This window comes from Asterias amurensis, chromosome 1 (genome assembly GCF_032118995.1).
Source record: "Asterias amurensis chromosome 1, ASM3211899v1".
NCBI classification, from domain to species: Eukaryota; Metazoa; Echinodermata; class Asteroidea; order Forcipulatida; family Asteriidae; genus Asterias; species Asterias amurensis.
The window spans coordinates 30685531-30711553 of record NC_092648.1 but is presented as its reverse complement, the minus strand read 5'-3'; the positions used below and the strand labels follow the sequence as shown (position 1 = coordinate 30711553).

General features: G+C 38.9%; 1 protein-coding gene across 5 annotated transcripts in view; it reads left to right on the top strand.

Annotated features, from left to right (window-relative positions):
- LOC139936551 (vitamin D3 receptor B-like) overlaps positions 1 to 26023 on the top strand; it is a 272855-nt gene that overhangs the window by 224328 nt on the left and 22504 nt on the right. Inside the window, exon 1 of one of the 5 annotated variants that reach the window (XM_071931389.1) lies at positions 3860 to 4464. The exons of the other annotated variants lie outside the window; for them this stretch is intronic. Coding sequence (XP_071787490.1) covers positions 4415 to 4464 — 50 coding nt within the window. The 5' untranslated portion in view covers positions 3860 to 4414. Of the gene's footprint in view, positions 1 to 3859; positions 4465 to 26023 lie in introns of those variants that run through there. 5 annotated transcript variants of the gene reach the window in all.

The following is a 26023-nucleotide window of genomic DNA, read 5'->3' as shown; positions in this document are numbered from 1 at the left end:
CAAAATGTTGTTGGTTGTTCATGCAACTGGACATCAGTGTATTTTGTGTATTATTTTTTGTTTTTCATTTATTTGATACCAAAGTAATAGTTTATTTTGTCAATGGTTTTGGGGTAAGCATCAGATTTTTACGAAATATCTAAAAAACAAACTTTCAAATAACTTTCTATTAAAAAGTCATATTAACCCTTGTGCAGTAAGTATGCATAGTCTAAAACAGTTATTAAGAATGGCTAAAGTTATTAATTTATTGAAAAAAATTACAGATTTTTTTTCATTTTTTTTCTTCAGTTTTAACATTTCCAGTTTTAACATTTCCAATCAGTTCAAGTAACATTTTTTCTGGACTTGACCAGTATTTAGTAAAACTCAACTTGACTTCAAACTGTATTTTGGATATACACCCCTTGCATGGCGTCACAAGCTCAAACAAGATAAACTTTGCATATTCAGCAAATTTTACATCGAGTAGAATACTTGGATTGGTATCAAACCCGAACATTTTTGTTTTAAAACAAACTGCACCAAGTTGGCAATCTTTTTACACTGCTCTTTGTAAACTGGGATTATGTGTGGCAATGCAGAACTTTTTATTATATGAACCCTTTTTCTGTCCGCTGCAAGTACAATATTATATTCAATATCCTGAAGAGCTTCTCTTGATGCAAAAAAACCTGGGACCTAAATTGGATTGTTGCCAGTGATCCATTTCAGCATAAAACCAATAAACAAGGTCTGTGAATACAAATTCACATTTTTACTCCAAAAGGCACACAAAGAAGAAGGTGTTATACCATTCATTTGAATGCAATGAACCGAAAGCGCTGAAGAAAACACATGCATTTTTGTGCATTGAGCCCAGCGATGCACTTAAGCACACAAACACTGGTAGTACACGCTGTGTGAACCATAGAGAAAGGATGCCTGAACCGTGTCTGTTCAAGTACAAGACCTATAGGGTTAATCTCCTATTCCCGCGTCACACAACGCTGGCAATATTTGACTCATTTTTGTCAGAGGTCACATACTGATTTTAAATCCTATTAAACAGCATTCTCCACCTAACTGCTTTTCCAGTCAAAATCAATCATTTCCCTTTAAAATAACTGTGGACAATTGACTTAGAATGGTAACAGATACACTTGATTCACCACTGATCTGTTATAAGTTTATCAATGAGATTAGCCACTTAACTGGTAACAGTTACAAGGGATTATCCCCTAACTGGTTACACACCATACAGGATTACCCACTTCACTGGGTTGAAGTTGTCAAGGGATTACAAACCTAACCTGCAACAGTTGTTGGGGATTAGGAACTTAACTTGTAACTATTATAGGGGATTATTGACTTAAGTGGTTGCAGTTATAATGGAGGATTACCTGCTTACTCAGCCAGAAGACAGGGGGGCTGATTCACTATGTTCCCTCTCTGACAGTTACCATCCCATCAGGATAGTCCCAAAGTGAAATGCCAAACGCTAATAGTTATATCAATCTTTTCCTACTGCTACAGTATGTTGTCTGTCACTCTTGTGCTTCCTGATCAGGAACTATTCATACCCTCATTGGGAGACAAGGGTTCAAATCAGAGTATAGGTATACCCCAGTTGAGTTAGTAATGCCAATCTTACCTAGCATAAAAAAAAAATTTTTTAATCAAGTTTGTTTTTCATTAGCTTTTATCGGTGTACGGTGGTAGACTAAAGTTAACAAAATTTGTTTGAGTTGACCTGGCACTTCTTTCCTTGGGAAAAGCACTTTCTAAACACTGCATTGGAAACAGTCTAAAGGACATTGAAGGCAAGACTAGTCACTTATGAAATCTGCTACACTTTTAAAAAATGTAATTAGGGATCAGGTTGGTTCAGTGGTTTCTACTTCTTTCCCTGCCTTACCTTTCACCCCTGTGGACCCCGGCTTGGGTCCCACCTTGGACCGGAGCTTGCATGTGGAATGGTTATCCAGTCCCTACCTGATTGCTTAGGTTTTTTTACAAATTGAGGTTTTCCTGCCACATCTATAACTGAACATTTCTTCTTGACTCCTATTCATCGTGTTTCTGGCGTGAAATGTGCCGTTGGATGTGTCATCAAATATAAGAAATGAAACCCCCACCAACCACCCCAAAAAGGAGAAAGAAAAGAGAAAACAAGTCAGCGCTTCTCTTCTCTCTGAGCCCAGATGGGTTTAATGCATGGATGGTGTGTGCCACTGAAAACGCTCCCCTGACAGTGTGCTTCAGATTACCCTCTGAATCTCAGCACACTCCTTACCAAGCTGTTGTACGCTATGATGAGCTCCATGCATATTTGATAAGAGTATCATGAGCATTAGAGAAATGGACTTGTGAAGCATTCTGCCTATTTTTTTTAGGGTGATTGTTTGTTTAGGTGTTGATGACCCTCTTGGTGAAACAGTCTGTACAAAAGTATACTGAACCACTCCAACCATTTTACAAAAACAACTCCATTTACAAATATCACACTGAAATCAGCGGAAGAGATATATTTTTTTACAGCAGAGTTATATCCTTTGTAATGGGAGACTTTGGGGACGCTTCGTGGCAGCAGACTTACCAGGTAAATTCCATTGTTCTCGGTAATGTGCGCACGCTCAGAAGTACGTAAACAATGGAAATTTACCTGGTAAGTCTGCTGCCACCTAGCGTTTCAAAGTCTCCCATTGTTTAAATGGTGAACAGATAATATATATGGATCAGCTTGCCTTCACTTTACTAAAAAAAAAAAAAAAAAAAAAAGTCCAATCCATTCAAAAGATAGATTTACATTGTCTTAAAAAAGCTTAATATTGTTGTTTTAAAAAATCACAGCAATTTCTTTATTCGTTTTTCATTTTAGCCTCATATTTATTTAGCAGGAGTCAAGGTGATATGGAACAAAGAGAAAATCAATCTGAAAACAGAACTTTCACAATCGCATTCAGATGTCAAGTTTTAGTCGTCTTAAGCAGTGTCCTTCTGTGTGTTTTTTTTCTTCTTGGTTAATACAAAAAAGTCCACACTTTTTATGATTTGTTTCCGCAAGGCCCACTGAAACCAGAGAGGATACCTAAAGTGATTTACTGTCTTTGCGATTTGTCATTGATGGAGGTTCATCTCCAAGTACTGGTTCTTTTTGTGTTACTACAGTAGTCTGGGTTCAGTCAAACATATCCTTGTTAAGCCCTCCCGCACAAATGACAAACCAAGAGAGATTCTCAAATCTTTTGATGGGCTTTGTTCTCCTCAGATCCCTTTTATATAAACTCTTACAGGAACATCGTCTTTGATGCGTGGACTGGCTGTATATCAATTCAAAGTGTTTTTCAATCTATTGCACTCGTACAAATTTTAAAAAGCTTATATTGTGAACAAGCCACTGTGTCCAACAACTTTTACACAATACCTAAATATCGTCGCCTTCATAAAGTAGGATTTTTTTTGTGTCAACCAACTGTCTATTTTTTGTTCCTTTTTCCATTTAATCCCAATGTTTCCTGTTCAACGACTCCATCCCCCCAAAAAGAGGTCATCTGTTTTCATTTGGCGTTCAATTCATTTCATTCAGACATCACCCCCGCGCAACTGGCTTGCCCATAAACCATGCAAATTGGCATGGCCGGTCTATTGCCTCCTATGAAAGAACTCGCAGCTTTGAAAATCCCCACTGAGCCAGGGAGTCTGATGTGGGAACCATGCGCTGGACCCTCGAGTTGTAAGTACACCAGGCTGTCATCACACTATTTGCCAGCAGGCTGAGGGGTTGCCATTGGCCTTGACTGAACTTTACAAGCTGGAGAGTGTACATGCACTGTCGGTGTGCAAGTACACACTATAGTACAGTGTGCGCATAGCTCAGAAGCCTATAACATCAGAGCATGACAGACCAGCCTAGGCATTTTATGTGCTGCAGGCTATGGTTGTTGGGCCAGCTCTAGCTGACTACCACACTACTACTGAATAATAATAATGCAGCCGACCCACTCTGCCTTGTTTTTCCGCTTCTGGGCTGCGAGGTGTTCCTTTCGTGGGTGCTTGTAGGTATCCAAGCTTGACATTTCACAACTTGCCATCCTCGTGTCTTTCACTTCTACTAGCCACCAACTTTAAAACCCACCGTGACCGACCGACCGACCGGCTGGCTGGCCATTCTTAACAACCAAATCCACCGACCAAAAAGCTTCTGTGTTATTGTGTCTCGTTTTGAGTACCGGAGTCCACTACAGTTTGAGGTTCCAGTCCTGTCATTCTCATTCCGTGGCTGTGTCATCAGGTAACACAGTGTCCTGCTATATAGCCAGACACCAACAAACTTGTATTGGACCAGACTACAGACAAATCCCACTGCTGGGCCAACTGCTGATGAAATTTCACTGACACTCTTTTGTGTTTGCGCTTGATTTCTACCCTCATCATGGAGGTTTTCTGGAAGAAAATTGTCGAAAATGAAGATCTTTTTACCGGGTATGTAATTAATTCTATCTAGACTGTTTCAATGGTAGTTCTGTTTCTTTGATAATATTGCTCTCGCTAATTTTTTTTTGTGCTGTTCTATTATATTATTCTTGCCTAAAACACATATATAAATTCTCAATGTTAATTGATGATGAGGAATGGCGATGTATAAGAAACTATACCAGACGAACTATTATATGGAAACAATGAAATAGATTGTTACGAAGGGCTTGGCTTTCATTAACTCGTTACACCGGGGCCAAAAGTTGCATGAAAATTGTTTGCATGATGCAGAGGATTTTCATCCACTTCAGAGCATCTTATTGAATTAGCCATGTTCTTCCATGCACAACTTATTACATCTATGCTGATTATTTGATGAGGCTGTCCAACAAGCCGGTGTGCAACTCATCAGCAATGTTGTCCAGTCTTAATTGTTTCGACAGCAGGATTTTTCTTGTGGTATTTCTCAGAATCAGTTTGAAAGTTGCTCATGGTAAGGTCTCTCAAAATGCGAGTCAAACAATATTTGTTTGTTTTTGACAGAACCAAATGGCTTAAATTGTATGTTTAGTGACTGTACTGAGACTAAGTTTTAAGTGTTCTGTTATTGAGAGATGAAAATCATAAATTGGTAATATAAATTGTTATAGTGGCCACAAAGGTATAATTATAAATACTCCTTAACCTGCTTAGTAAACCCTATTGAATGTGGTGAGTTTGTTACATAATTCATCATTTCTGTGGTTAACCATCGGTGAAGTTAATTACGACTTTTTGCTGATGTTGAATACATTTCAATGAGAACAGCGTAATCAAGGCCGCACAAAGAAACTTTTAGAAAAATATATAGCACAGATTTCCAAGCTGTGACCATGTAATTTGACGGCTTAGCGGTGAGTGCGTGTGTGGTGTGTGTGTACACTGGTAACAAACAAAACAAATCCCTCCCCTCACAGATGGAGAAAAAAACAGCCCAGCAGAAAAAATGTCCAACGACCGGTCTTTTGTTTAAAATGACAGGTGGGAATCTAGAGTAGGCCGCACTTTGCTCGTACTACGGACTAGGTGAATTTGTGATGCAGTCTAATATTATTCATAAGACCAAAATCTATTGTGGTTCAAGATTATTCTGACTGGAGAGAATTGACCTTGGTGAATCTATTAGCATTGACTGGTGTATCCTGGCTGCTTATTATAGTACTTGGTACTCTGGCTGTTGACTTAAAGGGGAGGCACAGACTAGACAAGTAACCGTTGCTGGTGGTGGTGGGGGTGGGAGACTCTTAACTTCCCTTTTGTTTCAGTATGTCCGTTTAACTGTTTGTTGGAAAGCTACAGCCAACCATTTGGACTCTCAATGGGACTCATATAGAGTCTAAATGTTTTCAAATTGTTTTCTTCTTTTTATAAGACACATTTTTTGAGGTTGTTGCATTGCTGCAAACAAAAACTATCATTTGTCAGTTTAAATGTTGGCCTTATCGATTTTGTCTGATTCAACCACCTTTAAATGTTATTTTCACAAAACAATAATCGTTTATCTATGATTTTACTTTAGCCGGATGGCTCATTTTGTGTCAAGAAATGTGTTTGTATGCCTAAATGTTTGGCTTATATAATTTCTGTGAAAAAAAGTGTAGAAATATTCAAAAGTTCTCTTTGAAAAAATGTAAGAAAACTTTTGTTTCACACAGGACTTGGGGATAAACGGGAAAAGTGGGATAGAAAGACCTGGTAAGAAAAAATTATGTCAAAGAAACTGACCTTAAAAAAGTATGTAAGAACCTGGGGGAAAAAAAAGCATTACTATCAAGTTGTGAAATTGGAGTGCAATTGCAAGATAAACTGCTCACAAGTTGGTTGTTAAGTCAAGAACAAAGTTATGATTTAGAGTCTTAAAAAACTTAACAAAACCCCTTTAGGTGGTGCCAATTTATTGAAAAGTATAATTTTTTCCCCATAAACTGGAAGTTGCGCTTCATTTAAATTTTGGACTTTGAGTTAGGTTGAAGTTTCTAATACTTCAAAACCATAGCTTGAAATTTGCATTCATCTAGTTTATTTTTGTACACTATCGGCGGGACCAAAGGTTTTCTAGTAAAGTTCATTTAAAATTGCTGCTGTGGAATTTTAAGCCAAGGTTTATTAAGGATACGTAGTGAAACATAATTACTGTGGTTGAAAATGCTCAAGATTCTTCACCTGTTCGTGTTGTATCTTGAAATAAGTGTGGGCAATTATTTTCCAGTTTGGATAAACCCAAGGCATCTCTGTCAATGTGTTTTCCTGTCCTTTAAAAAAACATTTTACATGAAATGTGTATAGCCCAGTTTGTCATCAGAGGAGTAATTGTTGTAGCTTTTTTTATTGCCTCCCAAAATGAATTCATGTCAGATGGAACTTAACGGAATGAGTCTCATCTTTATGCGTTATTTTATATAGAAAACAAACTTCACCTTGGGGAATAGTGTAGATAATTTCTCCCCATTGACACACATTTTTAACTTCAATCCTGCAAACTAAAGTTGTCATAATTCTCTAAATCTCACTACATCCTATAAGTTTTAATCCTTCCCCACCTTTTTGACTTCTTTACACATGACCCCGCCCAAAAACACAATTTCTGAACCAAGGAACAAAGAAAATTGTGAGTCTGTAATAACAAAGTGTTCATCACCCTTCACCAATATTGCCACAATTTGATGTAAAATTGGACTCTGTTGGTATAGGTTTTATAGTGTGCTTGAAGTTTATATAACTGCTCTCCTCTTTTGTGCTTGCAAGGCCGTTTTTGTGGCGGGCATGACAACCCTCCCCATTTATTTGGCAATTGGGTTGTTTTTATTGATCTCTATTCTTTTTATTCTTGCTATGAAGTATTATCCACAGTGCTTAGTGGTTAGAAATAAATGGTTCATAAATCATTTCTCTAAAATCTAGATGAAATAGACCTGTATTAGTTTGACACTTTTAAGAGAGAAATTGTACTTGCTATATCAAACCTATTTACAGTCTTTAAGTGTCCATAAATGTTTTACCTTTTCATGCATTTTTCAAAAGGGGTTACTAGCAGATGAGTCAGTGCATACTATCAGTTTGTAAGTGTCGGCAAGGTTGATTTTTGTTTGTTTTAGGTATTAAAGGTTGGCACACTCGCTCATACTCTCATTTTACCCAAATAACATTTTGGTTTGTGTGTTTGAAGAATATCTAGGGTTGGTTTTAAGAAGTAGTAGCTGAAACTGGAGAAGACTTCTTAACTGTGAATGAAAATCACAATTTCATTTTGCTTTGTGCTTTGGTTAGACTTGCGCAGAGCAGATAGTTGTTACAAAGTTGTCTCGTTATCACCGCACATTTTTCTTGACTTGTCCAAAAGTCTATGCTTTGGTGGATTTGTTTCGAGAAAGTTTAGAGGAGGAGTGTGGTTTATTGCTTGATAAAGTTTATAGGATATAGAGGAATGCTACTGAAAAGTAGTACTTAATACAAACTTCTTGAAACATGGGAATTGTGTGAGGCACCTGTACTTTTGTTCTTGTGAGTTAGTCTTGGCCCATGGTGGCTAACAGCCTACCCTTGGGGCTTGTCTTAAGTCTTAACTGGCAATCCAGAAACTCCAACTTGAAGGAAGACATGAAAGCGAGTGTTTCTTATCAAAGTGACACCCCTACATATTTCATCTGACTGATTGACCTTCTCTTTCCAACAAGCAGAGCTATTACTCCAGTGCTCCATTACCATTGCATCAACTGCTGCTCGGGCCGCGCAAAGCAACGGCTGCGTGCATCCTCAGTAGAAAATAGCGAGCTGCAATCGACAGTCTACGTGCTACCCCCCAATAGTACAGGTTATTGTTGCTGTAGCCTTGTATCTTAGCCATGTTATTTCATCAGTGTTTGCACCGCTGGCCAGCGGCTAGCTGTAGAGAGTTGCATTTCCCTCAGTAGATTGAATATTATGCAACCCATGGCAATGGATTAAACTCCTTTGGTTTTCTAAAGGCAAGCATAGTAGACTTGGTAGCTTCCTTCGGGCGGGCTGACTACTTCTCTGTTATCCCAGGCAGGCCATTAGTTGCGTTTTTTCCCCCCGTGCCTGGTTCTGAAGCATTGTCGGTGCCGGGAAAAACTACTATCTGCTGTGGCAATAAGTAAACCCCAACAAAAGAACCTTTCACTGGTATCCCCTTCGGTTGGGACAAATGTCAGATTCTGTTAACAATGAATCACCATACAGCAGGATTGGTATAATTCTGACAAGGTTATTAATTATGTCGGTGGAGCGGTACTTTTGTGTTTTCAGAAGGGTAGAGTATGAAGGAGAAGGGGGGGGGGGCATGAGGTTCAATGCAGCCATTTTTTAGATAGTGTTAATTTTATTGGATGTATTACAATGCTTGGAGCCGGGCTAAATAGAAAGTGCAGATCAAGAAAAGTTGACCTCCTGCAAGTTCCAAAAGCGCTTTAGAATCAACAATTGAATAGATCTTTTGGTTTAAAACGTCCATTTGCAAGGGCTGGTCTTTCAACAAGCTGTTAGTAACAACAGCTATTCAGTGAGCTTTGTCGGGAGGTTGTGCTGTGAAAGAAACTGTATATAATTTACTCTAGAAAAATAGGCTTACCTTCAGGATTGCTACAAGGCTTTTTCCAAGGTAAGAAACTTCTTGAAATGAGACTGTATTACTGTGAATGCCTTTACAGAGACAGATCAGCTTTGGTTTATTCTCCCAAACCCAAATGATTGATTCAGTGTCAAACTATTCTGTTGCCAGCTGATGATGGTATCACCTTGCCCGCCAAAAATGTTGGATGTGAGAAATCAGGGAAAGGTTTTTGCAGTTCTTAATTTGGGAAATGAGTTGCTGAGAAGAATCGACCCGCACAAGTTAACAGCATTTTGTGTCTTTACAATCAAATAAATGAGTGGAAAGTTTCATTGCCTAGTGTAGAGAACTTGTGTTGTTTGGTTATACATTATTTCTTTTGAGACAAAGCAATATCTTTTTTGTTTTTTTATCAAGATTTGTAAAAATTCCTTCTCGCTCGGAACGAGATAGATAAGGATACAATCCAGTGCAGCTTCTTAAGTTTCACTGGTATACGTTAACATAAAAAGGCGTTCTTTATCACTGACACCAAATATGGTTGGCTCTACACAAGTTTATGATACCAGTACATTGGAGGGAAAATCATTGTAGAAGAAAAAGATCTATAAATTGTTTCCTTTTGACTACCAGATCTCCACACATACCACTTAATGTAGACCACACACCGGCTCAACTGCAACTAAAAACATCAAGGTGAAATGGAGTCGGCCCTTCTGGCCATAAACCTGCTGATTGTTTACAGAAAGAACGTTGAGATACTTGTTTGTCTTCGCCTCTTAGACGCCACCGTTTGTTTTCCCTGCTGCCACAGTGTCTTAGACCGTCCCTCAAGTTCAGCCATGTTTCTTCTTCTTTCACTTTGGTTTCTTAAACGGTCCCAGATTTTTTGTCAGTGTGGTTTATGAACCTTGGAAAAGTGCTATGACCGAGACTCGCCCATTGGAAGAGCCCAGAAGTATAACTAAAACACAGATCGTCTTACTTGATCGGGGAGGGCTTTTAGCTACTAATACCATTTTTGGGTAGCTGCCCTCTGCCCTCCTATCTTTAACTGCCTTGAAAAGTGCAGAGCTCTTGCCTTCTGGGCTTCTCGTGATGGTGACGGGAACAAGTTTTGTTGGACCTCCCAACTCAAAAGGTTTGAGCAAGTCTTTGAAGAAACTCTACAAGTTTGTAGAAATGATAAGAGACATTATGGTTTCAGTTATAAGTGTAATCGGATGATCATCTTTATCAATACTTAACCTCAAATACAACACTATTCATGTGTTCATTGTTTATGGTATTAAAACCCTTTCTCTCGTTATTGTTTTGTACTTTATCATCATTGTAAGTATCATCATAACTGTGATCATCCTTCTTCACTGCAATCATCCCCATGATTGAAATCATCCTCATCATTGTAATCATTTCCTTCATTGTAATCACCTCCATACTTGCACACTGTCTTTCTGTCTGTATCAATCATGTTTCATACTATCCTCGGTCATTATTGTCCACCTGCATCACACCTTGAAATCCAAACCCCCTCCAATGTGATTGAACTACAAGCGAGTCCCTGTCTTTCTTTGCTTCTTCACATTTTTCTCTTATTCGTCAGATTTTTCTTAAAACCCGCAATCTCTTTAGTACCTTGAACAATAGTTGCCAAAACAAATTCGTTTGCAGACAATCCTGCAATCCTGTTGCCAACACAACACAGGTGCCAGTTCACTCCTGGGGCTGTAAGATTTTCTCTAACCTTTGACCTGCACTGATAACTTCAATCTGTTAACAAGTGCAACTTTCTGGTGTGGGAGTGCAGAACTAAAAGACGGCTCAAACTGTTGATCTTAGACAAACTTCACAAAGGCTTGGTTCACGGGGCCTCTCCTTAGAAGGAATAATTAGGTACAACAGCTGAATTTAAAGATTTGGTGATTGGGTTGGCACAAAAAGTATAACAGTATTACAGAATCAGTTAAAGCTGTTCTCAAAAATTTGTCTTATAGTTATATAAAAGAGAATTGAAAATTTTTAGGAGTCTAAGATGTTGTAGCTCATTACAATTTTAATTCGAACAATCTATCAGTGATTCTAAGGGATCTGAGATATTATAGCTGATACGAAACCTAAGACCATTATGGTACTTTGTCTTTTAGCAATTTATCCTCCTCAATCCAGTGATTGATCCGTTGCAATGTTAATAAAAACCTCTGTCTTCATGTTGCCTGGTGAATGTAGCAACTGCAATATTTATTGAAGACGAGGTGACAGATAGAGGGCACTCATACATACAACCATGTCAAATTAGACCTCAGCTTTAGTAAGATCCACCTAGTCAGTTGGTCTGCATGGTGCATTGCACTTTCCCGCCCTCCTCCCCCAGCCCCCCCCCCTTCCAGCCAACCTCCCCCCATTTTCTATCGGTTTAACAGAGCTCAGAGAGAGCCTGCTGGCCTGAATCTGGCTATATCCCAGAAAATCAGCCTTCTAGGCACAGAACCAGTGTTGAATACAGTCGAGTAGTCATCGTACTAGCAGTCGTGCAGAACCAGTTCACCATTGACCAGATGGCTTTCATATTCTTGGTTTAAAAAAGGAGAGGGTCCGAGGTAGACTCGAGGAAAAGGTTGTGTAGAGATGTAGGGAAAAGGTATGAAGCTTGTGAAATACATGAGCAAAGCTCAGTAGCGTGACACAAACATGCAAGCAGCACCAATTTGCTGGGTGAATTCCACCTGGGGGCGAACAGAGCAGATTGCTTTAGATCACGCCATCGCCAGTGGAGCTAGCATCCATCCACTGTTGATGTGCTCGGATCGAAGCATAAAGGCAGAGCAGCGGCTTAAACCCGGTGATGGAGAATTAGCCTGAAAAAGACCGGCTCCGTGCAGAGCCACCATTTGATGCAGACTTGGACCCTTGTCAAGGAAAGCCTTATCGGTCGATCGGGCCCCGCGCTAAAAGGCAGGACCTTTTTTTTTCAAAAAAACTCTTTATTCTATGTGGTGAAATGTTGACGCAAAAACAAAATACTGCTCACAGGGCTTTTTCCATCTTATTCAATACAACCATTTGGTTACACTGCGAAACAAACAACAGCCGAATGCATATGGCTGGCACACAAATAGCTATGATAGGTTTTTTTTAGGCAGAGGTGTTGCGTGTGTAAGTGTGAAGTAATCGGGCTCAATGCTTCGTGTAATTATCTAGTAACTCAGTCCACTTAAATATGAAAAGTGACTGATGTCATAGTGTTTCACGAGTAAAAAAAAAACGCTGGGGAGACTACAGCCACTCTGTTTATCTTTGCAATGGTGCCAACTCCCTCTTTGTAGTCTGAACGGAACACGAGTTCACGGTCACTTCATTTTGAGAAACGTCCCCGGCTGTCAGAACAATGCCATTGACCTAGCCTTAAAACTAATTGCTCTCAGTAACATAAAGCAATCCTCAAATTAATGACTTATCCACATAATCTGAGCCAGACAGTTGGGCTGTTCCTCGTTTGTACAACTCTTTTTTAACTCATAAATAATTCAAAAGTTGTATGTAGATTCATGTACTCATCTTTAATTTATTCATTGGATTTTAGGGGCGATCCAAGGAACCAAAAATCTCCATGTTTGTTAGCTTGCTAGTCATCCCTTGGGGACCTTATCAAAAGTGCAAAAAATCTGTCTCCATATTTCTTAAGTCGGTTTGAATCAATCTCATTCCCGCCAAGTCATTTTTTCCAAGTATGTCTTATTACTCGCTCATATCCCCTGGAACTGCTCGAGTATGGTAACTTGCAGAAGAGACATCAAGTCATAGAGCAACTGGTCCCCTCTCAATCTACTTTGATCTTCTGCTATGTCTAACTGTGTGCAGTTTTGGGGGGGGACTGAGTAAAAGAATGATTCATTTGCAATTTAGTCGTGTTAGAAACTTTCATTTTGATATGGGCGAACTAATCGCCACACAAGTGCTCGAAAACAAGCATGCTCACAAAGTAGTCAGTTTTGGAGTATATTTCTACCCATGGTAGTGAGACTGGGTCTGAATTTGACACACTAAAAAACTGTAGGGATTTGTGAAATGGAATATTTGTATGTGGAATGAGTTTTTTTGCCTAAAATAAATAATTCTAGGTTTTTTTCATGTTAGTCTTTTTCCTTTTTTTTTATTATTTGTTGCCCGCATTTTGCTGGGAACCAATTATCTTGTCATTATCCAATTCAAATCTCATTCAGTAAATAATGTTTGCAGATGAAGTGTTAAGTCTTCACTGAATACTGATGTAAATGGAAATTGACTGATTGTTAATAAAACAGGGCTGGGGGTCTATTTAAATGGAAATCTAAAGTAATTTCCTTGCTCGTTTTTGTTTTGAGTATGAATTCAAAACAGCTCATTGAAGGTAACATCGGTCCTTTAAACAATTGAGCAATAATTCAAATATTTTTCAAGGAAACATCTAAAGAGAAACACAGATGTTTTGTCTGCATTCTTAATCGAAAGGGTCAGAGGATCCCACTCCTTAAAAAAGAAAGATTACACACACAAAAATCCCACTGAAGGATACTTCTGCGAAATCCATTATGGGGTGTCCTTTAGCATCAGATATGACCATATTTTTATTTTAGCCCTTGGGCAAAGTGCCCCAAGGTTTTCTTATCAGATATTGTGCTTGCATGACAAACTTCCCCCATGCTCTACATGGTTTCATTGTATCAGCACCTACTCCCCTGCCCTTGCGGTAAATTACGGCATGACCTATGAATATTTGTCAGAAAACAAGAGGCAATTTTGCCGTCTGACCCGTTTGGTCTTTTCACTGAAAAGTGTTCCTTTTTTTTTTTTCAATGGCGAGGTAAATTTCTCACACTGTTAATCTGTGTGATTTTTGTTCGCAACGTTAAACAAAGCAGAAAGCGGTAATCATTATTGCTGGCATTGTGTGTTCCAGTTGATTGAGAACGAGTCTTATTGAGTGTGTGTGATGTCATCTGAAGCTGTAAACAAAAAAACAGTCAGTTCCACATGAGCCATAGAGTGAAGCCAAGTCGACAGTCACAGATGGTGTTTATTTGACCATAACAGGGGACAGTCGACTAAATCGTCCTTCCTCTCGTACTCCATAGCCTCGCCCCAATCTTCTCCCTCTCTCCTGTTGGTCAGTCCTTTGCAACACCCCAGTGCACTATGTCTGCTGGTTGGACCGGCACGTGTTTTAGTCAAGTAGCCAATATCTAAATTACTGGATCAAGGTCGTTAGTTGTGTCTAGTGTATGATCGACGATGCGTTAACTCATAATCTCTATTGCACTTTGTATGGAGTTTTGTTTTTCTCTCTCTCAGAGGAGATTGTCCGAGGAATAATTATTAGATTGTTGGATTGCTTACACTTGCTATATCATTAGGGACTACTGGCTGGCTACAACTTATTCCATCTTGCACTGACATGTGAACTAAAAACCAGTTTAAGCAGCAGGAAAACTATTACACAATTTTTGATAAAACATAATGTGTATAAATATTTGAAAGTATTGACAAACTTAACAGATGTCATCTTGAATAAATTCCAAGATGCAATATACAAAGTATTTTATTTCCATCTACAAAAGATTGTGGTTTTGGATACTGATCTTTATTTTATAATTTTCTATTGTACATTTTCAAAGCGTCATTTTTGTTTTTTATTTGTTTGTAAAGATGACATTGTTAAGGATTTCACCACTAAAGCAAAAAATGTTGTTCATCAATTGCAAAAATAAATACTTAATAAGCATTGGCCCTGCGTACCACATAAATCTGTACTTAGGGACCCCTTTAATTCTATTTGCAGTAAGCTTAGATTTCTTGGCCCTGACCAGGAGTGGAAAGTGTTGAGTCTCTGCCTAAGTCGTGGATAGGTATGGGTTTGGTATGATGGAGATCAGAGCAAGCATGTTGAAACTTTATCCCTCTTGTAAGAGCTGCGCTCAATAAATCATATTTAAAGTAATCTACCACAGACCAAAACCGAGAATAAAGCATCTTAGGAAAGTCACTCCAAACCTGTCATCACATCGCACAACCTTGTCACGAGTATCAATCTTAAAATATCTTTTTCTGGAGTATTTTGAAGCCACCCGTCTAATCTTGCAGTATATGAATAATTTATGGATATCTCCCGGCAATTAGCAGTGATGGGAGTCCCTTGAGTAGACTCTACATTGTCTTAAGAGGTTTTAGCATTCATCATTCCATAATAAGAAATGAAGGAGGAGGACAAAAACTGACTGTCAAGATCATTGTCATTTGCAACTTCCTATTAATTCTGCCTCCCCATGGCAGGGCATAGTGTGTCTAGACACTTATTAGGTTTCAATTTGATATTAGCATTTTGCAATTGGCTCTTATTGCGGTGAGCATTGATTTATCTCCGAAAGGCCTATGATATTACTTCAGAATACATTATCAAGCCATTAGAACGCTGAGAGAGAGGAGTCAATGTTTATTGTTATGCTCCTTTCTTTTTTACAAGTCGTACTTGAGGCGCAAAGAAGAAGGTTAACCCAATGTTGTTGTAGTTGCGTTCCAGGTGTTTTTAAGACTGCTGCTGTAGCCATGCTTTACTGACTGTTAAAATAACAATCTTTTAGTTTGTTTTTTTAACTTCCACGTGGCAATACTTAGGTAAAAATGTAATTCCAGCTAACATGACGTCATTACCATCAGCTCTATAATACAACCCAACATTTATGAGTCACCAACAATGCCTCGGAAATTTCACTTGACTTCCTAGTCATTCTATTATCATTGAACTCGGATGCAACACCAATTGACTCAGATGGCCTCTAACAGATCGTTTCGGACGCATGATCAATCGTGAACAAATGGGCGGGGGGGGGGTGGGGGACTATGTGGAACCAAGTGTTGAGGATATATGAAGTACGTTATTAACAGACTGACTTGATCCTAGGGATGAGTCTTCATGAGCTGTACCCGTAATCCAGCTGCCAGCCTCAATTGTCAGAGGTTGCATTGAACTGCCCGATTGGCTTGTAATGAAATGATGTAGAGTCCGAAGCCATTATCGGGAATTGAATTTCCCTCAACATGATAGAAGTAGCGTATCAGAGCTTGAAATGCTCTTTCAGTTGCCATCCTTTTTTTTCTTTTTTTTTTGAAGTTTGATTTGTTTACGAGATGTGATTTTTTTATTTTGAGGAAGGATATGTGAACAAAATAATGGCTCAAAGTTTTTCTTCGAAGCAATATCCGTGTTGTATCGTGTGAATGAATTTGAAGTTTTTTAGCAGATGCACAATTTATCTCTTCACAGTATGGTTTTGATACATTTATAGAAACTGTTCTTACATTTTTGTTTACCAAAAGCTTACAGAACTAGATAAGTTAAATCAAAATGTTTGAAACATTCTTTCAATTTTTATACGCGATCCAAAGTATGAAATAAATTTCAAACTCTGCAGACATCTTGAAATTGACACCAAAGGCAGTGCACACTCTATTTTTGTATTGATCTTTACATGTTAATTTGCAACAGTTATTGTTTGAAATGCTGACAAATACATACAAGGGGATATTTGGACGAGCAGTGAAAGAAAACTATTTAATGTAGATTCAGAGGAAGAGAGATTCATCTGTACGGCACATCCGGTGTTAGTCAAATATAAAACCCACCCACTCATCAACACATTTTGATGATGGTTTAAGAGCCATGGATATTTCATGACTGCAAGGGATTAAAACCAGAAACATTACCTCAATATTATGGAATGCCGTTCGCCCCTTTGATCAAACCTTGCTAGTTGCCTTGATGTTAGGCAACCCTAAGGCTTAATATACAATTAATAAGGCGACCTGATCTGAGTACTGCTAATAAGTACCCGATGGCAATGGTGGTACCATGCCTGGATAAGTCATCGGAGACCCGGTGTGCACTGGGCGACTCCGCAGGACGCCCTGCCCGGAAAAATACCTTGTTCGTGCTTTTAGTCCCAAATTCCATTGCAGCTGGCTGAGGCTGGACAGACATGCCCTGCAGTGGGCTGTCAGTGGTGAGGGAGGAAGAGGGAGAAGACATCTTGAAAATCGTGTGTAGCGGTGGGGGCATGGGTTAGAGATGAGGTGTTTGTGTATGTGGTTTTAGAGAGAGACTCTTTCTTTAGGTCGCAGTGTGCAGGAATGGCATCAGTCATACTGGAACAAAGGTATTGTGATGGATTTGTTTAGCTAATCGTGGTGAATAACATGGGGGGATGGCTTTGTGTATAATGTGCATGTATGGTGCATGTGTGTGTGCGTGCAGTGATTTAAATTAGAAATGCTGATTGGCTGATCAATCTTGTGTCTCATCTATTGACAGGTTAGGGAGAAACTCGTAAACTACGCCTTTTTTTTAATGTTATGTGTTTTGTCCGCCATACATGCAGCAATCCCTGTGTGCTTTCAGAAACTACTTTTGTTTTAAGCACCAGATATGTATGCACATCTGGTTTCGCAATTTGTTGATTGATGTGTTTTGTTTTCCCACGCACTGGTCAACATGGCACCATTTCAAAAACTATAGCCTACTCACTTTAGGATTAAATTGTAGTCAGGAAATGTTTTCCGGGAAATAAGTAAACAGTGGAGTGGTTATGTAATGACAAGTGCAGACCATTTTGTCTGGTTTTGTAGAACACACAGGTTTCTATCTCCCATTATTCAATATTATCTTTTGTTGTTTGCTTAAAGCCATTGGACTCTTTCGGTAAACAGTATTGTCCAAGGCCCACACTTCGTGTGTCACAACTTACAGCTGAAAATTTAGGCTCAATCCGCACGTTTCGCCATGTCATGACATGTGTTTAAAATAAATCCGTAACTCTCGATATCGAGAATTGATAATTGTTTAAATGTTTTTTCAAAAAGTAAAGCATTTCATGGAATAATATTACAAGAGAAGTCTCTCACCATTACCTTCTGTAAACCCTGTAAGTAATTTGTAAATCTGTGAACTTTTTTTTTTTTTTTTCTGTACCGAAAGTGTATAATGGCTTTAACTTTGTTTCTTTTGATAGATGTGTTGTTGAGAAACTATGAAAACAAAGGGGCATGGGCGGGATGAATTGTACTACCTGATTTTGTATTGGATTTTCTTGCTCAGCTTCTCTTGATTGTGATTTGCAACATCCTTGGAAATTATCATCATCTTGTCAAACTTGACAAAATCTTGTCAAAATTTTTAAGTTCGAGGACATTGGTATAATATAGAAAGGTTTGCGGTAACACCATGTAATGACTATCTCTAATGAGTTGGGGTGGTTCTGAAAAGAACTGTTCAACTCTGGTATAATTCACCATTCAAAGATACAGACGATACATTAAACTAGAAATAAGGGCACTGAGAAGTTAGTGTGGTGCGATAAAACAAATTTTAACAGACTCACCTCTGTGTGGTCCATGATTGAAAAAAAGTTTGGATTTATTTCCAGACATTTTCCCCAGAGAGATTCATTTCCTTTTGAAGCGATGGGAATTGGATGATGTAATCAAAGTTTTTTACCTCATGTTCAAAGATAAGTCTTCATGCCAATTTTAGCCCGCCTTAAAAAAAGGTGGAATCTCGCTTCAATTTCATAACACATGTTGTGTGAAGTCAATTGAAAATGTCATTTTCCAACATTTTTTTTTGTGGCAGGATATACTTTATGGTTCCTTAGGGAGTGTTTATTTTCGTCGAGGTTGGCTATCTTAATAAGTCAGAGATATAACTAATTCCCAATTTCGGAAAATTGACAAAAGCATGTCTCAATAAAAATGCTGTTAAACTTCAGAGGTAGCGGGGGTGAAAAAAAAAAGAGGAAAAAAGACGCTGAGTAACGCTGTTTTGCATGTAACCAATTAGAGCAGGCTTTCTATCTAAATCAGCCATGCATTATGCAATAGATAGAATCAGAGTCTATACCCATGGTTTACATCACTCTACATAATTGTTCAGACTGCCGTAATTGCCTTGCAATGACTAATACCAGCAGTTTCTTCTCTTTTTGGCCAAGAGTCACCTCATATAGCACATCTTTCGGCTGTGTATTTTTAGCTGCGTACATTTCCGCATTCGCCAGAGTACAGGTATGGATGGAGACATTATAAATGTTGGCCTCGGAATAGCTTGTAATTTCCTCTCCTCTTCACTCACTTGATCGCTAGACACATTTTACGGGGGCTTGGTCTGTACCAAGCTTTTAACTTCACTCGATGTTTCTCTGAATCAAATCATGTTCAGCTATTATGTTGTTCCGAGACAATCTGTGAGTTAAAAAAAGGACGAGGAAAAAAAAAAAAAAAAAAAAAAAAACGCTCATTGGTTTTGACATCAGCGACAAAGCCATCGAGTTTTGGCAGTGCTGCAACTCCCCACAAATCAACTCATCATTCCCCAAGCCCTGCAGGCCTGTCATCTACCCACAAACTATTGACTACGTCTTGGCAGTTTCAGCCAAATTTAGTTTACAACGTGTTTCTCCCCTGATGTTTTTGCCGTACAGCCCGGTCTCGAAATGCAACATTTCAATGACACCCTATGAAGCAAGAATTGAGTATGAGGATTCAGTTGGGAGAGCGTGCTATATCAAGCGCACTGTGCCACGGCATTACATCCAAAAAGCGTGCAGTTATGCACTTGTACTGGACTTAATGTGGCATCTAACCAGAGCTGTCGGAGCCTGTCCTGTTCCATACCATTGATGTGCCCCAAGGGGGCCTTGGTGTTCCCCCTTGGGCTTCTTCCAAGGAAAAAAAACATCAGATTGCAGCAGAGTGTACAGGTTTTGACACAGTGATTAATGCTTGCCACTTTGTGTTTCTGATGCGCAGGAAGCCACTGGACCCTGTCTTGATAGCTGTAAGAAATTAACGCCATCTTTGTTATTTACTAGCTTTCTATCTCTCCTTTAAACAAACAATGATATAAAGTGAGCAAACTACAGTAATAAGTTATTCTAATCCTGTCAGGATTTCTAAATAATAAAGTTCCAGTCCTTTTTTGTTTTTCTTCAAATTACCCCTTACATGTTTCTTATTTTGTAGGATGAGTGGTCTTAAAAAATGTTCTGAGTTTTCCCATAGAATTGACTCTCGGTGTATTTTGTAGATCATGATGAACCGATACAAGAAAGCTCTTAAGTGATGTTGTCATCGAAGTCAAATTACCATAGATACAGAGATGTAGTCCCGCGTCTCGCCAGCCCTGGGAGACCAGCAGGAGAAACACAAAACCAACAGAACGGAAATCTGGCAGGCGAGGCTGCAGGCGGCTTCCTTTTAACCAAACTCACTGACCTTGAACGAAAACGGCCAGCACCCTATTCGTATGTTCCAGGCGCTCATCTACGATATTATCAAGGGGGCAGGAGGAGACAAAAAGACGTGGTGGTTGCACTATCGTCAGGAGCTCAATGCGTGCTTGTGATACTAGCCATGATAGATGAGTCATTGCTATGGTGCATTAGACCTACTGTCAAAATTAGAACAAATACTTCAACCATTGCTATTCCCTCTCCTGCTGAAAAACCACTAAAGTAATCCGCGCTGTAAATAAACTAGCCCCCCCCCCCCCCTCCTCCTTTCCCAAAAAGTCCTGATATTGTTGTTCCGATCCTTGGGGAGTTGGGGAGAAGGGAAATCTGTAAAATATATCCCTTTCAGGAAGTGTTGTGAAGATAAAAGTGTGTAACCTTCAAGGGGTGTTATGGAAATTCTGTGTGTGGGTTTTGACATTTCAATCGCTTGGGGTGAATTTCACTGGAGCTTTTTTAATATTAAGGTATGGTTTCGCTCCTTCTGTGTATTTTGTCCACTGTCCATGTTTTTGGGGGAACCATCTAGGTTTTTTTTTTCTTCAGTATGTTTTATGGGTTGTTTTTGATGTTTATCTTGGTACTTTTGTAATTTTACTATATTTTTGACCCATCTAAACACAATTTGTTTTTTAGAGTTCATCAATTTTTATGATCATTTTTTTTCACAAAGAGTATTTGTTTTTATTGAGATTTATGGCGTAAAAGTAAAGGAATAGAGCAGATGTAAACCTCGCAATTTACGCTTTTTTTAGGTCAGACCAACAAGCTTCTGAGCAATCACTCAGATGCACGCACCAGGCCGGTCCGGCAATTCAGCACGCCAAATTAACACTGGCTACGGTCGTCTGTCTGATCGTTCTCGTCTCGCCACGGCCAAATTAATGGGAGTTGTCTGCATGTAAATGATACACATCCACACCAAACATCAGTCAGGGAAAGCTGATGGCTACGGAAATGACAAGGCACTGCTAAGAAGTGTGCACTGCTCATTTGCGCTGGCAATATTGGAATGAATTACTTTGCCAAATGGGACCCCTGTCCCACACTGTCGCTCGGCCTTAACTTTCAGAGCAATTGGGTGCCCTTGTGAAGTTGTAATAGTTTTGCCGACATTAATAGCAAACATAAATGTCAGATGGGGCCTGCTGACAGTATTAAAGCCTTGAGCCAGTGTAAAGCATTGCAACCTGGTGTTCTAAACACAAAAGTTTGTCATTGTTAGTATAAATGCTCAACAATTACCTGTTGGTTTTATATTGGCCAACATCTGATTTGTGAAAATTCCTCATCAATCAACTTTTTTCATTCACTGATGACTCATTTCAAATTCAGGTTTTCCCCGGTAAACAAAGGGTTTTCATGGCTATGTCCAAGTATTTCCTCTGATGTGTTGTTCTTCTTTTGTTCTTGTGTACTTTTGTTGAAAAACCCATTTGAAAATAAATAAATAAAACTGTGAACAATTGGGTACTCTTTTGCAGTTGTAATAGTTTCTCCTACATTAAAACATAATTAATGTCAGATGGGGACTGCTGAGAGTATTATAGCCTTGAGCGAGTGTAAAGCTTTGCAACTTGGTGATATAAACACAATAGTTTGTCATTAAGTATAAACATTCAACCTACCTATTGGTTTTATAAATTTAGCCACCATCTGATTTTTTTAAATTCCCCATCAATCAACTTTTCCATTCCCTTATGATTCATTTCAAATCTTCCAACTCTTGTATACAAAGTCTCTGTTCGCAGATTAATATTTCTTCCCCTCGCTAACTCTTCAAAGTCTAGTAGCGGGAAAGCATCCCTCAGTAGCTTATCTTTTTCCCAGTAATATACAAAGGGTTTTCATTGCCTTGTCTGTAAGTTTTTATCTCTGATGCACTTGTTTTTCTCATTCGTGTGTACTTTTGTTGAAAAACCCATTTTAATGAAAATAAATAAAACCCTGAGAATAAAAGAAATAGTGTAGGGCCTAGACCTTTTAATATCCACCGGACACACAGCACAATGTTTGTGTTTGGAGTAGAGTAAATTTAGTTTATGGCGCCTGAGCACTCAACATCAGCCCTTTTCCCCCAAGTTGCCTTGCATGCCATAATGGCACCGGAGCTGGCTGCATTCTTTATTCACAATAAAACAAATGTTTAGTGAATCAAAACAGTTTGTACTTCTCTTGCCGCGGGGCAACATTCTAAAATGCTTTTTTTTTTCCTGGCGTGCGCTCTGAAACACTATTTTTTTAGAAATGATAGTAGTTTTTTTTCCTCCCTTCTGTCGTTTTCGCTTTCTTTTGGCCCTGATTTTTGACAGCTGCCAGTCTCTATGCACAGAGTATGATCTATGCCATATTTTCATGTAAATGTAGTACTCCAAGGTCAACATATATTGCATGAAATGCCATTATTACTTAATGGCTAAGAGCAGATAGTTAATTATGTTTCCTGTTATTTTACAAAGGCCAGAATTGAAGGTCAAAGACAATTGTTAATACTCTTTTTACAAGCGATGGCCTCTTTTTTGAAGCAATAATTGAAATGTGTTTTTCTTTTTGGAGGGGCAGCTTTTGATTCCAAGTTTTGATTCCACGTTTGGTGTTTCAGGGGGGTCTTACCTAATGGTCAGACATTGGAATGGCTAGCGTATTTAAACAGGTCTCTTATTTGAAGACTATATCATAGTTAAGTGAATCTTACAACTACAACTTCCTCCTCCCACCTCCCCCTGGAATCATGTTAACTCAGTACATTCCAAATAGAGTGTCAACCACAGGGGATGGGGTCAAACATCTTAGAGCCTTCTCAAATTAGTGTCAACCGATTTGGTAGAGGTTGTAGAAGTAGAAGAGTTAGAAGTCCTCAAGGAATTGAGAAGCAAGTTTGTCTTCTGAGGATGCTCCTATTAACTGGAGTCCCCTCAACACTTGGGCAAACACCCTTTTTACTGAGGGTCGTACAACAATATACTCACCTAGAACGTTGTATCGATTGTAGAACGCCGGCGATGGTGCCGTGGAACCAGTCTAGACAAAACCACTGCTGTAAGAATCACAACATCCCCCATCCCCCAGATTTATTGGAGGGGGGGTGGCATTTGGAAAATATTCTGATAACAATATTGTTAAAGATTAATTAGTAAATATTTTTGAATCTTTTTTTAGTATTCACAGGAACAGTAGCACACTCAAATCATGAAAATCTAAATTTCTTCCCTCATTTATTTTGAATAAAATTCATATTGATTAAGGAATTAAGAGACTTTTCTCTTTAAAAAGAAGTACCAAACATTATCTTACTTAGCTTATTTTTTAGTAGTGTAGACAGTCACAAATAAAATATGTGGGTAACACTTAAAAAGACGCAGATTAAACATAAGGAAAACGTTAAAGTAAACTTGCCACGATGGTGGAGGTGATGTGGAACTTAAGTAAGTATCCAATTATCCGCCTCTGTACCAGACCACACATCAATCCCAATGCTCCTGGTATTGCAATGAAAAGGAGACCAGACACAGACAATTTTCTCATGATATAATGAATATAGCTCTCAATGAAAACATATTGGAGATGAATTGCCGACTGCTTACTCTGTATACCTGATGACCGAGGTTACGGTGAAAGGTACGGAGAGCTCACTCACCGTGACATTCAATTATCGGTGGGCCACCCGGAGCTAGGGCACGGAGCCTGATTGCCAAGACTCAGGTGGGGCCAATTCAGACATGCAGCGCTCCCTCTATGCAGTACTCTCTCATTGAAAGTGACAAGACAAAATCCGACTGAGTACGGGCTCCATGCAAGAACGGTCCTGACTAAATTATATCTGTGTCTGTTATACAGTCGCATCGTTGCCCTCTCTGGGAAAAGGGATAAATATATACACGGGATTTGTTACTGTTGTATGCGTTGTGTGTGGGCTTCTTGGTTTCGTCAGTTTGACCGACAACATCAAGCTGTTATGTTATTTCAGCTTGTTTTTGTTGAGTGAACGGTCTTTTGTTTGAATTCCCTCAAATGGAAGAATGCTGGACGGTGTAGCATTCTTCAAGAATAATCAAATGTATAGAATTATGTCAATCTTGTGATGAAAGCTTTTGTGTTGACTCTACCATGTAGGTAGAAATCGCTATTTCTACCTCCATGACTCTACATTGGAATAACTCCATGCATATGATGTGGTCTATATAAACAAGTTCATGTAACAAAGGTTGATGCTATTTTTAATTAACGGATCAAGATTGGTTGAATCCTAGCTTTTTCCTGACTAGTGTAAACAGTTCTCTTTGATGTTTAACGACACTTATGTTGAGCGTAAGATGAGTTTCTAGGATAATCGAACTCTTGAGAAAGACAAATGAATTTTTGATGCCGTTGTAAACTAAACAAACAAATTTGTACGATAAGAACAGCTTTTTTGCTGAATCTATCGACTCTTGCATTGTAATACAACCGGACTTTTATTTCAACATTGACTTTGATAGTTTGTCTCCTGAATTGAGTGGGTTTTTACCACCTTTGTTATCATGAACACGATCTTGAGGCTGTAGTGTGTTAGTGTGGAAACATCTCAGCAGTGCCTGCTTTTATTATGCACGTCACTTCTCAGAGTCCTCCAGTGTTGTACTTTTATCTTACTCAGGATAAATCCAGGACAAAAATAAAACTAGTTGAATGAATGGGACTTACGCTGGGCGAGGATTTCTATTCGTCCCTCCAAATTGCTTGAATTTGAATGCATCAGCCCTTCAGGAAAGTACCATTTCCACTGATTATGTCGCATAAATAAATTCCTAAGTTCATGCTTTTCATTTAGAAGAACATTAAGCCTCACAGAGACTGAGCGAGTGATCTTCAATTTATTAATGCATTTTCCTCTTCACCCATCCACACAATGATCCAAGGGAGAGCTTCCATAATTTAATCACAGATGCTCCCAATGGTCCCAGCTCAAGCTCCGCACCAAAATTAACATGGAACTTTTGTGTATAAATGTATGTGATTCCCGGCATCTGTGAATATAGATGCCGATACAAGCACGCACGTAAACAGGGTTGACTTGTACTTTTTCGTCGGCGAGCAATTTTCTTATCCTAGGTGGAGGGTTGTGTTCTGTGCCCTGTGTACTCAATAACCGAGAATCAACAAATAAACACAATTGGAAGATATATAGATGACCCCATGCTTGACCTCCGAGACTTCAGCACACACAGTTTCGTCGTATTTTTGGGCTTTGACCTTGCTGTACCAGGCAAGATTTTTATTTGAAGTTGCTATCAGCGGTTTAAGTGTTTCTTTGGTACAACAGGCATTCATTGTTTGTATTTGGTGTTTGTCTGCCGGTTTGCAGAGCTATTAAACTAGTTGTACCAGATAGTAAAGGCGGCCATCACATAATACTGGGTCCCATCATTTAAGAGATAACACAATGTAGTTTGACTTTACAGACTGCACTTATAAGGCATGTAGTAAGATGACGCCCCAAGATAACAAACAAAACCCCTCAAAAATGTATTTTGTATGACGCATTATCATGTGTAAAATTTACAACCTTTTCATTTAAATTGTTTCCATCAGTCTAAAGTAAGTTACAATTATATGTCAAGAGAGGTTTTAAAAACATCTTTACGCTACATTTTGTTTAATT